This window comes from Oncorhynchus keta, unplaced genomic scaffold (assembly GCF_023373465.1).
Source record: "Oncorhynchus keta strain PuntledgeMale-10-30-2019 unplaced genomic scaffold, Oket_V2 Un_contig_20057_pilon_pilon, whole genome shotgun sequence".
NCBI classification, from domain to species: domain Eukaryota; kingdom Metazoa; phylum Chordata; class Actinopteri; order Salmoniformes; family Salmonidae; genus Oncorhynchus; species Oncorhynchus keta.
Window position 1 is genome coordinate 90,690 of NW_026281800.1, and position 13,945 is coordinate 104,634.

Below are 13,945 nucleotides of genomic sequence, written 5' to 3' on the forward strand. Positions count from 1 at the left end.
ATTTTACCACTTCCTTGACCTTCTTTGACACTCATGGGTAGAGAATTATACTACATTTTAATCCATCCCATGATGCACAAGGGCATAGTTCCTAGCATAGTACCTAAATGACTATACATACACCTTTAGGACACACACATGGAGTAGGGCTGGTTTCCCAGACAAAGATTAAGCCAGGTCCTTGGACTAAAAAGCTGTTTCGATGGAGATTATCCATTGAGAAGGACTAGGCTTGATCTGTGTCTGGGAAACTGGACCATAGTGATCAGCTGGATTCAAAAAACATGTTCCCTTCCCATCTCTAATCATGCAATATAGCGATGGCTTTACTTAGCCCTCCACCATACTGTTTTCATCCATTCAACCAGGGGAAGAAGGAAGGATGCATATTTTTGTTACAGGATATTGTATTTTTATTTACATTATATTACAATGAGATTAGAAGTGAATAACAGGTATCAACCAGTTTAACTTTTAGAGAATGTCTGAAACAGCAGGTCAAAGGGTCACGTGTATTATCAACCAATATTACAGGGACTCTTGGAAGAATAGCCTCCATTGTGGGTTAAACAAGATCCAAACAAACAAACAAATTGGGAGATATCACAATAATAGTGTAACTTGTGTCACATTGATCAAGACTATAACTTTGAGGCACAGAAAGGCAACAATTCAACTCTGAACAGCATCTCACACACAGAAGATCTGTGAATCTCAACAACAACAAAAACGTCCCATTCCCTCCTCAAGACTTTTCAATAATTGGAGTCATGCCAATGTAGGTGCTGACATTTTTTTCGTCACCCTCCTTGTTGCTCACAGGAGAATAAGATGTGTCCTCCTTTGTTGTCATCTATAGATGGAGAGAGTTTAAGGAGGGAGAGAGAGAGTAGAAGGAGGGAGAGAGAGAGTAGAAGGAGGGAGAGAGAGAGTAGAAGGAGGGAGAGAGAGAGTAGAAGGAGGGAGGGAGGGAGGAGGGAGGGAGGGAGGGAGGGAGGGAGGGAGGGAGGGAGGGAGGGAGGGAGGGAGGGAGGGAGGGAGGGAGGGAGGGAGGGAGGGAGGGAGGGAGGGAGGGAGGGAGGGAGGGAGGGAGGGAGGGAGGGAGGTTACAGAGTACAATATTAGTGGCAAGACATTGGACAAAAGAGCTTTTCAGGATCATAATCTTTCAGACACAGTATTTGTTGTCCAATGGCGCCGGAGGAGAGGGCTGCATCCTAACAAATTATGTGTGTTATTTCGCGTTATTTGTAACTTTTGTACATAATGTTTCTGTCACCGTCGCTTATGACCCAAAATAGGTTCTGGATATCAGGACAGCGATTACTCACCTCGTACTGGACAAAGATTTTTTCTTTAACGAGTTGGATGCAAAGGATTTACTTCAGACATCCGACAAGGACCAAATCCCTGTCATTCGCATGAGAAAGACACAGATATCGGGGACTAAGGTTGAGGTGCCTTGTAAGGATCCGACGGCGAGTGGGCAATCTGCCTCTATCATCAGTCCTATTAGGCAATGTACAATCATTGGACAACAAAATAGATGAACTACTATCATGAAAATCCTACCAACGGGATATTAAAAACTGTAGTATCTTGTGTTTCACCGAGTCGTGGCTGAACGACGACATGGATAAGATACAGCTGGCGGGTTTTACGCTGCATCAGCAAGATAGAACAGCTGCCTCCGGTAAGACAAGGGGTCTTTATGGAAGTCTCGAGTTTTTGCTCACCTGAGGTAGAGTATCTCATGATAAGCTGTAGACCACACTATTTGCCACCACAAACTGATGCTGGCACTAAGACCACACTCAATGAGCTGTATAAGGCGATAAGCAAACAGGAAAACACTCATCCAGAGGCGGCGCTTCTAGTGGCCGTGGACTTTAATGCAGGGAAACTTAAATCCATTTTACCAAATTTCTATCAGCATGTTAAATGTGCAACCAGAAGAAAAAAACCTCTAGACCACCTTTACTCCTACAAAGCTCTCCCTCACCCTCACCCTCCATTTGGCAAATCTGACCATAATTCTATCCCGAATCCTGCTTACAAGCAACAACTAAAACATGAAGAGGATTGTGGACTACAGGAAAAGGAAGGACGGAGCACTCTCCCATTCTCATTGACAGGGCTTTAGTGGAGAAGGTTGAGAGCTCCAAGTTCGTTGGTGTCCACATCACCAACAAACTATCATGGTCCAAACACACAAAGACAGTTGTGAACAGGGCACGTCAAAATCTATTCCGTCTCAGGAGACTGAAAGATTTGGCATGGGTCCTCAGATCCTCAAAAAGTTCTACAACTATCAAAACTCAGGAAAAAACCCAGAGGTCCGTAATCCAGGGCAGAGTCAATAAGGTACAGAACAGCAGGCAGGCTTGAGGTCAGGACAGGCAGAGGTTTGTAAACGGGTCAGAGTCAGGCAGGTACAGAACTGCAGGCAAGCTTGGGGTCAAGGCAGGCAGAATGGCCAGAACCGGGGAAACTAGGGAACAGCACTTGAGAAAGCACTGAGAAGGGAAAACACGCTGGTAAGACCTGACAAGACAAGACGAACTGGCAACAGACAAACAGAGATCACAGGTGAAAATACACTGGGGATAATGAGGAAGATGGGCAACATGTGGAAGGGGGTGGGGACGAGCACAAACACAGGTGAAACAGATCAGGTTGTGACAACAGCTGCACCATCGAGAACATCCTGACTGGTTGCATCACCGCCTGGTATGGCAACTGCTCGGCCTCCGACCGCAGGTCACTACAGAGAGTAGTGCGTACGGCCCAGTACATCACTGGGGCCAAGCTTCCTGCCATCCAGGACCTCTATACCAGCTGGTGTCAGAGGAATGCCCTAAAAATTGTCAAAGACTACAGCCACCCAAGTCATAGACTGTTTGCATGGCAAGTGGTGCCGGCGCGCCAAGTCTAGGTCCACAAGGCTTCTTAACAGCTTCTACCACCAAGCCATAAGACTCCTGAACAATTAATCAAATGGCTACCCAAACAATTTGCATTGTCCCACCCACCCCCTTTTACGTTGCTGCTACTCTCTGTTTATTATCTATGCATAGTCACTTTAATTCTACCTACATGTACATATTACCTCAATTACTTTGACTAACCTGTGCCCCCGCACATTGACTCTGTACCGGTACCTCCTGTATATAGCCTTGCTACTGTTATTTTACTGCTGATCTTTAATTATACATTTTTCTAAATTTTTACTTATCTATTTTTTACTCAACACTTATTTTTCTTAAAACTGCATTGTTGGTTAAGGGCTTGTAAGCATTTCAATGTCAGGTTGTATTCGGTGCATGTGACGAATGCAATTGTATTTTATTTGACCTATGTTATGCTGTACAAAGGTCTGGTTTTCTGGATACAGATTAGGCCTAGTCTTGGACTAAAAAGGAGGACAGAGGAGCCTCTTAAAGAAGAAGTTACAGGTCTGTGAGAGCCAGAAATCTTGCTTGTTTGTAGGTGACCAGATACTTATTTTCCACCATAATTTGCAAATAAATTCATTAAAAATCCTACAATGTGATTTTCTGGATTTTCTTCCCTCATTTTGTCTGTCATAGTTAAAGTGTACCTATGATGAAAATTACAGGCCTCTCTCATATTTTTAAGTGGGAGAACTTGCACAATTGGTGGCTGACTAAATACTTTTTTGCCCCACTGTATTTTATTCAAAATAGTGTATAATTTTTATCAATCAATAGCTCAAACATAAGAGAGGATTATGATTAAGCGATCATGCTAATTATACATGTAGGAAGGCAATGACATAAAGAATCAAGAATAAGCAATATATCCTAATGATAAAGGGAAGAATTATGTAGGATTATTAGGATTTACAGGAGCTGAATAGAGAGCTTCGCCAAAAACAATATGTTTAAATTTATTCTGAACAGAAACATAAAGGAAGCACATGCATACAGTGGACTCTCACAATGGTTTAAGATGCACTGGTTAAGACATTTACTGAATCATGGTGGCATCATAGTTAAGAAAATGATTAGTTACATAAACATGTTAGTAATTTAGCATTGTGTTAATGGGCGTCTTAAGACAACTGGAAACTTGTAAAAACAAAAAGAAGGTCAAATCACAACTTCAGTGATCTTCAGGTCAGAATGTCAGAGCTTTAGAAAGATGACAGAGTTTCTGACTTGTAATTCCAAGTTGGATGGCGGTTCAAACCGATTGAGGTGCTCTATGCAACACCCTTAAACAATTCCCTTAAGTAAGGGGAAAATATCCCTTAAGGGAAACACTTAATATGTTTTATCCAACCGAGCCCAGGACTTATTCTTGACCATGTGACTTGACCAGGAAAAACTCTGGGCCCTAACTATAGTAAATTGATTCAAAGACATGTTGTTCTGCTTCTACCTTACCTCACATCTCCCTCGGCTAAGCCCTCAACACTCCCACAGACACACAGGTCAGTGGTACCTTCAGTTTGCGTTCACAGACGATGAGGCAGATGAACACCAGCAGCAGCAAGACCCCCAGACCAACAATGATGAGAGGGAAGTTGGCCACCATTGTCACCATCAGCAACAGCTTTTGGAGCTTCGCAGCCGACGCGTCGTCTATCACCACCGTCTGAAGAAGGGGGTAAAGAAGGTGCAGAATATGTCAGCACAGACAGAGTAGACACTGTAAACTCACTGACAATGTACAGTCGTGGCCAAAAGTTTTGAGAAAGACACAAATATTAATTTTCACAAAGTCTGCTGCCTCAGTTTGTATGATGGCAATTTGCATATACTCCAGAATGTTATGAAGAGTGATCAGAAGAATTGCAATTAATTGCAAAGTTCCTCTTTGCCATACAAATGAATTGAATCCCCCCAAAATATTTCCACTGCATTTCAGCCCTGCCACAAAAGGACAAGCTGACATCATGTCAGTGATTCTCTCGTTAACACAGGTGTGAGTGTTGACGAGGACAAGGCTTGAGATCACTCTGCCATGCTGATTGAGTTTGAATAACAGACTGGAAGCTTCAAAAGGAGGGTGGTGCTTGGAGTCAATGGTCTTCCTCTGTCAACCATGATTACCTGCAAGGAAACACATGCCGTCATCATTGCTTTGCACAAAAAGGGCTTCACAGGCAAGGATATTGCTGCCATTAAGATTGAACCTAAATCAACCATTTATCGGATCATCAAGAACTTCAAGGAGAGCGGTTCAATTGTTGTGAAGAAGGCTTCAGGGCGCCCAAGAAAGTCCAGAAAGCACCAGGACCGTCTCCTAAAGTTGATTCAGCTTTGGGATCGGGGCACCATCAGTACAGAGCTTGCTCAGGAATGGCAGCAAGCAGGTGTGAGTGCATCTGCACGCACAGTGAGACAAAGACTTTTGGAGGATGGCCTGGTGTCAAGAAGGGCAGCAAAGAGGCCACTTCTCTCCAGGAAAAACATCAGGGACAGACTGATATTCTACAAAAGGTACAGGGATTGGACTGCTGAGGACTGAGGTAAAGTCATTTTCTCTGATGAATCCCCTTTCCGATTGTTTGAGGCATCCGGAAAAAAGCTTGCCCGGAGAAGACAAGGTGAGCGCTACCATCAGTCCTGTGTAATTTCAACAGTAAAGCGTCCTGAGACCATTCCTGTGTGGAGTTATTTCTCAGCCAAGGGAGTGGGCTCACTCAAAATTTTGCCTAAGAACACAGCCACGAATAAAGAATGGTACCAACACATCCTCTGAGAGCAACTTCTCCCAAACATCCAGGAACAGTTTGGTGACAAACAATGCCTTTTTCCAGCATGATGGAGCACCTTGCCATAAGGCAAAAGTGATAACTAAGTGCTTCGGGGAACAAAACATGGTCCATGGTCAGGAAACTCAGGAAACTCCCCAGACCTTAATCCCATTGAGAACTTGTGGTCAATCCTCAAGAGGCGGGTGGACAAACAAAAACCCACAAATTCTGACAAACTCCAAGCATTGATTATGCAAGAATGGGCTGCCATCTGTCAGGATGTGGCCCAGAAGTTAATTGATAGCATGCCAGGGCGTATTGCAGAAGTCTTGAAAAAGAAGGGTCAACGCTGCAAATATTGACTCTTTGCATCAACTTCATGTAATTGTCAATAAAAGCCTTTGACACTTGTGAAATGCTTGTCATTATACTTCAGTATTCGATAGTAACATCTGACAAAAATATCTAAAGACTAAATCTAAATGCAGCAGACTTTGTGAAAATTAATATTTGTCATTCTCAAAACTTTTGGCCATGACTGTACTATCTGGGGGTGTCAGCACCCTGTAAAGGGATACAGTACAATCGAAAAGGACAGAGTTGTCATTGCAAATTTGCGTTCAGTGCTCAGATAAAACCTTTTTTTTTAAATTAAATGTTATATTCTCCCAAAGTTGTATGTTTTTGTGTAGTCGATGTGATCTTACCTCATTGATAAACATGACAGGGAAGATAGTCTCATTCAGGGGTTTGGTTTTCCTGTGAAGGAGAAGAGATTGTAAGAAAATCATTCAACAAAGAAAGGAAATCATATAGAAATAATTGGTGGTTGTGAGATGGAAATCATTAAACAATGGAAGGAAATCATATAGAAACAAAGATTATAAAAGCCTTTAGCTATTTGAACTTGGGTTGTGGTTGTGGATTTGTGATATCTCACGGGAAGCCAGAGATTCTGTTGATGAGGATATTGATCTGAGCCTTCTTACTGGCACGGATAGGAACACCAGTGGTCTGGAAGTGTAGAAAAACACATACACACGTTTGATGAGCCATGTGAACTGCAGGTGTTATGCTCAATGTACTAGATACATGATTTATGTCTAGGTTAAACATGAATAAATATAGGCTGGGAGGTTGGGAACACTATTTAATGTTTTACAGTTGGTGCAATTCTCTATTCCACATTTGTGACACTAGGTGGTGCAACAATGCATTTTAAAGTCGATTATCTATTCTACTCTAGGGCAGACCGCCAGAGAAGTGAACACTAGAGGGTAGTGTACCGGGTTCAGGTCCAGGTAGGTCTGGTGGTGCTCTCTCACAGGACTCAGTCCTTCAATGGCGTTAGTGTACTTTTCTTCGCCCAGGTAGAAATGAGGGAAAGACACAACCACTGGAGCACCTGGAGAGCAATGGTGGTCAGTGCAGTTTCAGTGCAATTTTTTTCATGATCATCACCTTATTTCTATTACAGCATATTGGATGACTGTCACTCATATTCCATTCATCCAGTTAAAAGAAACAGCGATAGGTTTAGGCTTCTACATGATACTCAAATTTCCCCTATACTCATCATGAGGTTGCTACAACCTAGCCTATGAATGAAAGTTTACAACGTAGGTGCACACAGGTCAAGAGACAAATTTGATGTGTCAGACAGTGACACATGGACAGACAGTGACAATCAATACCGTCTTACACACTATTGCCTGTATCTAGCTGGTATTGGGTGTAATCATTAGTCCAACAGTTGCAAACAATAGATTCTATTGGACAAATTCAGGTACGTTTATCCCCGTTTTGTTCAGTTTGCTTCTGTTTAAGAAACATTTTCAACAGATTCGGCAGAATGAATACATATGTGACCAGGCGAATAAACCTCTCCAAGCCAAACCGCAACACACAGCCTACATCATTGTCACCATATTAGCTAAAGTAATGTCATAGCTAATAGAACTAACGTGTTAGTAAACCTGCTACAATCATGCAGTAACATTACAGTGTACAGTCAGTAAGCAGTGGCAATACATTTGTAAAACCAAAAGCTTACCTTAACTTAGAAGAGTTCCAGTGTTGTGTTGGATAGTCATAGCCAGCTAGCTAACATAGCAGCCCTCTGTTTGAGCAGGGTGTTTCAGTAGGCGTAACTAGCTAGCTGCATTTTCTAGCTAAGTAAGTGAAACTGAAAAAAATGACACTCTCTCTCTCTATTTCTCTCCCGTTTCTCCTTCATTTAGGAAAAAATGAATTTGTTCAAAACTGTTCAACTATGTTCTACTATTCACTACATTTTATGCACTGCAGTGCTAGCTAGCTGTAGCTTAAGCTTTCAGCACTACATGAATTATTCTTTGAACCATGTCAGTTCATGCTGCAAGAGCTCTGATAGGTTGGAGGACGTCCTCCGGAAGTTGTCATAATTACTGTGTAAGTCTATGGAAGGAGGTGAGAACCATGAGCCTCCTAGGTTTTGTATTGAAGTCAATGTACTAAAAGGAGGACGGAAGCTAGCTGTCCTCCGGCTACACCATGGTGCTACCCTACAGAGTGCTAATTGAGGCTACTTTAGACCTTCTTTGCAAAATAGTTTGTTTTAATCATTTATTTGGTGACATGACTGTATTTGGTATAGATTATCTAAAAATGATAACTTTTTAAATGTTTCAAAATAAAACAAATATGAAAGGATGGTCCTCCCCTTCCTGCTCTGAAACTCTGATGACGAGAAAAGGGAGAGGCTGTTCAAGCTCAGTGAGGAAGTAATCAAATGCGATTGGATCCTCTTGTTTGCAATATATTAGTGGAATATGTCAAATGTGAATGGGCAGCAAAAGAAACAAACCCTTGAGATGCAGCTAATACTAGATCAACACACAGATGGCTCAGGATTCACAAGACCAATAAAACTACATCCTAAACAGTGTTGTTGTCACGACTTCTGCCGAAGTCGTTGCCTCTCCTTGTTCGGGAGGTGCTCGGCGGTCGACGTCACCGGTCTTCTAGCCATCATTGATCCATTTTTCATTTTCCATTGGTTTTGTCTTGTCTTCCCACACACCTGTTTGCAATCCCACTCGTTACCTGTTGTGTATTTAACCCTCTGTTTCCCCTCATGTCTTTGTCAGAGATTGTTTTATTGTCAGCATAGTTTTAGGTTGTATAGGTGCGCGTGGGGTCCTCGTACCCATGTTTGTTTATGTCTGTACATTTTTGTGTTATGGAGCATGTTACGTGGTCAATTATTAAAAGACTCCATTTACACCCCATTTTGACTCTCCTGTGCCTGACTTCCCTGCCACCTATACACATGACGCTGACAGAATCTCTGACCAAATTATGAAGTCAGTAGGAGAAGACATCGCTCATGGAGGTGGAGGAATGCGTCATGGAACAAGCGGAGGCGATTGACTGTCTGAGTGCCGCCTTGGATCGCATTGTCCAGAATATGGACCACTGGGGAGAGACAGAGTTTCTCCAGCGCCTCCACCACCACAACCGGGATCTCCCTTGAACACTTTTCCCCTCCTGAACCTCAGAAGATCCATTTACCCCTACCCACGGGATACAACGGAGATACTGCCGGCTGCCAGGGTTTCCTTCTTAAGCTGAACTTGTATCTGGCCACGGTCTCCCCAGTACCATCGGACCGTGAGAAGTGTTGCGCCCTCGTCTCATGCCTCACCGGGAAAGCCCTGGAGTGGGCCAGCGCTGTGTGTAGAGAGGAGGATGCGGCGTTGGACCAATTTGAGTTCACCCACCATTTCAGGATAGTATTCGACCACCCACCCGAAGGCAGAGCGGCGGGTGAGCGCCTCTATCATCTGAGGCAGGAGACGAGGAGTGCACAGGAGTTTGCTCTGGAGTTTAGGACCCTGGCTGCCGGCACTGGTTGGAGCGACAGGGCCCTGATCGACCATTACCGTTGTAGTCCACGCGAGGACGTCCGTCGGGAGCTGGCCTGTAGAGACACCACCCTCACCGTTGACCAGTCCATCAGGCTGGACAACATGCCGTCTACTCCTGGACGTCTAGATCGGGTTCTGGTTGTTCCATGCTCCCGCACTCTCTCTCCCGAACTTATGGAATTGGGAGGGATGGTGCGCAGGGAGACTGGAGGGGGTTCCCGCTCGAGCACCATTCATGGTCGCAGAGGGCACACTGCTGGTTGGTGCCGGGTTGGTTCCTCTGGGAATAGAGAAGGCAGGGCACTCTGGCATCACCCCAGGTGAGTAGGCACCATTCTCATCCAGAGCCCTCTGTTGCACTAATGTTTGTCTCTGCCTCTTTTCCTGATTTTTCCCTGCATTCCCAGTATAAGGCGCTAGTAGATTCAGGCACGGCTGGGAATTTCATTAATAAAAGTTTAGCTCATAGTTTAGGGATCGCTATTGTTTCTGTGGATATACCTTTCCCTATTCATGCCTTAGATAGTCGACCATTAAGGTCAGGGTTTATCAGGGAGGTCACCGCACCTTTGTGTATGATAATGCAGGTGGGTCACAAGGAGAAGATGAGTCTTTTCCTTATTGATTCTCCTGTGTATTCTGTGGTGCTAGGCCTACCCTGGTTAGCTTGTCATAACCCCACTTAATTTCTTGGCCACAGAGGGCTCTCACGGGGTGGTCGCGAGACTGATCAGGTAGGTGTTTAGGGGTTTCCGTTGGGGAATGATCTATATGTCAAGGCTGAGAAATGCCTGTTCTTCCAACAATCCATCTCCTTCCTAGGGCATCGGATTTCCACTTCAGGAGTTGATATGGAGAGCGACCGCATTGCAGCCGTGCGTAATTGGCCGACTCCAACCACGGTAAAGGAGGTGCAACGTTTTTTAGAGTTTGCCAATTACTACCGGAGGTTTATCCGGGGTTTTGGTCAGGTGGCTGCTCCCATTACCTCACTGCTAAAGGGGGGCCTGGTGCGCTTGCAGTGGTCGGCTGAGGCGAACAGGGCTTTTGGACACCTGAAGACTCTGTTTACCTCGGTGCCTGTGTTGGCTCATCCGGATCCCTCTTTGCCATTCATAGTGGAGGTGGACACATCCGAAGCTGGGATAGGAGCAGTGCTCTCTCAGCGTTCGGGTACGCCATTGACGCTTCGCCCCTGTGCTTTCTTTTCGAAGAAGCTCAGCCCGGCGGAGCGAAACTATGATGTGGGGGACCGGGAGCTGTTAGCTGTCATAAAAGCCTTGAAGGCATGGAGGCATTGGCTTGAGGGGGCTAAACACCCTTTTCTCATCTGGACTGACATCCGCAATCTGGAGTACATCCGGCAGGCGAAGAGACTGAATCCTTGCCAGGCAAGGTGGGCCATGTTTTTGACTTGTTTTGTGTTTACTCTCTTACAGACCAGGCTCCCAGAACGTTAAGACAGACTCATTGTCTCGGCTGTAAGACACAGAGGAGCGGTCCATGGAACCCACTCCCATACTCCCAGCTTCATGTTTGGTGGCGCCAGTAGTGTGGGAGCTGGACGCGGACATTGAGCGGGCGTCACGTGCAGAGCCCTCTCCCCCTGAGTGTCCAGCTGGTCGTCTGTACGTTCCCTCTGCTGTCCGCGACCGATTGATCTATTGGGCTCACACGTCACCCTCCTCTGGTCATCCTGGGATAGGTTGGACAATACGCTGTCTTGATGGGAGGTACTGGTGGCCCACTTTAGCTAAGGAGGTGAGGATTATGTTTCCTCCTGCTTGGTGTGCGCCCAGTGCAAGGCTCCTAGACACCTGCCCAGAGGTAAGCTACAACCTCTACCCGTTCCTCAGCGGCCGTGGTTGCATCTGTCGGTGGATTTTTTGACTGATCTTCCACCTTCACAGGGTTACACCACGATACTGGTCATTGTGGATCAGTTTTCGAAGTCCTGTCGTCTCCTCCCTAACCCCTCGTTCCATGTGTCTCTCCTCAGGCCGGTGGTGGCTGGCCCGCTCCAGGAGGCTGAAGTGCGTGATGTTCCTCTGCCTCCTCTAGACATCGAGGGCGTCCCGGTGTACTCTGTTCGATCCATTTTGGATTTGAGACGTCGGGCGAGGGACCTTCAGTACCTCGTGGACTGGGAGGGGTACTGGCCGGAGGAGAGATGCTGGGTTCCGGTGGAGGACGTGTTAGATCCTTCCATGTTATCAGAATTCCACCGTCTCCATCCTGATCGCCCTGCACCTCGCCCTCCGTGTTGTCCCCCGAGGCCGGTGTCGACGCGCTGCTGGATCCGCGCGTCAGGGGGGGTACTGTCACGACTTCTGACGAAGTCGTTGCCTCTCCTTGTTCAGGCGGGGCTCGGCGGTCGACGTCACCGGTCTTCTAGCCATCATTGATCCATTTTTCATTTTCCATTGGTTTTGTCTTGTCTTCCCACACACCTGTTTTCAATCCCACTCATTACCTGTTGTGTATTTAACCCTCTGTTTCCCCTCATGTCTTTGTCAGAGATTGTTTTATTGTCAGTGTAGTTTTAGGTTGAATTTAAGTGCGCGTGGGGTCCTCGTACCCATGTTTGTTTATGTCTGTACATTTTTGTGTTATTGAGCATGTTACGTGGTCAATTATTAAAAGACTCCATTTACACTCTATTTTGACTCTCCTGCGCCTGACTTCCCTGCCACCTATACACACGACGCTGACAGTAGTTCTCAGGGGGTAGGTGTTATGGGTGTAAGATGGCACAGTGATAACATCTGTGTTTTACCGGTGTGCTTGAGATACCCGGGCGTATTGTGATGTACTGAACAAGACTGGTTACTCGCATCAATGCCTCTGTCTCGTCACTTAACATTCAAACAGCAGGGTCCTAAATATGCATCACTGTTATCATTCACCAGAGCAACAAGGTTTAAGACAAAACAGTAGTTGGCCTCTAACTTCCCAGCTTACTGAGAAGAGACCTCCCACACATAGTGGGCACATACTGATTGAATAAACATTGTTTCCACATCACTTCAATGAAGGAGGTTTTGTCCTTGAAATACTGTTGTGATAGGATCTGTCCCTTTCCCTTCAGAGCACGGCTAGTCATTCTATAGGTTATATAGTTGCCGTGGCAGCCTATGCAGAGAATCATGTAAATTCTGTACATATGTAATCATTTTCATGTAAACCTTTTATTTCTCATTAGCTAAAGGATTAGAATTACACATTCTGACGTCGGGTTGTTTTTCACCAACTGTGATCCAAGACGAGGATATACATGCAAACTTCATAGAGTCCCAATAAAGAATCTGCAGATGTCAGATACACCCTGATGACATCGAGCTGCCTGCCTGCCTGCCTGCCTGCCTGCCTGCCTGCCTGCCTGCTTGCCCTTGCACGTGTTGACCTGACCACCACCTCCGACCACCGCCTCCGCTGAGCATCTAGCTTCCGGATCTTCTCATGACCATCTGGAGGCACTCAGAAGCACTCAGACTTGATCCGACCATAAGCCGCTGCAGAGGGTACTGTATACGGCCCAGTACATCACTGGGACCAAGCTTCCTGCCATCCAGAACCTATATACGAGGCGGTGTCAGAGGAAGGCCCCAAAAATTGTCAAAGACTCCAGCCACCCAAGTGACTGTTCTCTCAGTCCAAAAAGCTCCTTAACAGCTTCTACCCCCAAGACATAAAAATGCTGAACAATTAATCAAACTGCTATCTGGACTATTTGCATTGACCCCTAACCCCCCCACACACACACACACTTTTGCTTTACACTGCTGCAACTCGCTGCTTATTATCTATGCTGAGTCACTTTACCCCTACCTACAGTACATGTACTTATTACCTCAGTTACCTCGACTAACTTGTACCCCCCGCACATTGACTCGGTACCGGTGCCTCCTGTATATAGCCTCATTATTGTTATTTTATTGTTTATTTAAAAGTGGTTTTACTTTAGTTGATTTTGTAAATAATTTCTTAACACTTATTTTCTTAAAACTGTATTGTTGTAAGTAAGCATTTCAAGGTTGTATTCGGCACGTGACAAATACCATTTGATTCATTCCATCCAACCTGTATACCCCAGACCCAGACTACAAAGACTTCAAAGACAACAAAAACAGCCTGGATCAAATGTGAGTAATCTTATTATGATACAGACTCATCACATCTCAGCTACAGGCACTAAACAATTTATCAGATTTGGCCTATTAGAGCTTTCAGTCCTAAACCTGCACTTAAACTGTAAATTAACTTATTACTAAAAGGCTCTCGAGTGGCGCAGCGGTCTATGGCACAACATCTC

At 45.2% G+C, this 13,945-nt stretch overlaps 1 protein-coding gene across 1 annotated transcript in view; it reads right to left on the reverse strand.

Moving 5' to 3' along the window:
- Nucleotides 1-498: 498 nt before the first annotated feature.
- LOC118387817 (lysosome membrane protein 2-like) overlaps nt 499-13,945 on the reverse strand; it is a 54,668-nt gene continuing 41,221 nt past the window's right edge. Inside the window, exons 8-12 of the mRNA XM_035776556.2 lie at nt 7,012-7,130; nt 6,666-6,739; nt 6,433-6,484; nt 4,468-4,620; nt 499-853 (exon numbers count right to left, since the gene is read on the reverse strand). Of these exons, the coding sequence (XP_035632449.2) occupies nt 746-853; nt 4,468-4,620; nt 6,433-6,484; nt 6,666-6,739; nt 7,012-7,130 (506 nt within the window). The 3' untranslated portion in view covers nt 499-745. The remainder of the gene's footprint in view (nt 854-4,467; nt 4,621-6,432; nt 6,485-6,665; nt 6,740-7,011; nt 7,131-13,945) is intronic.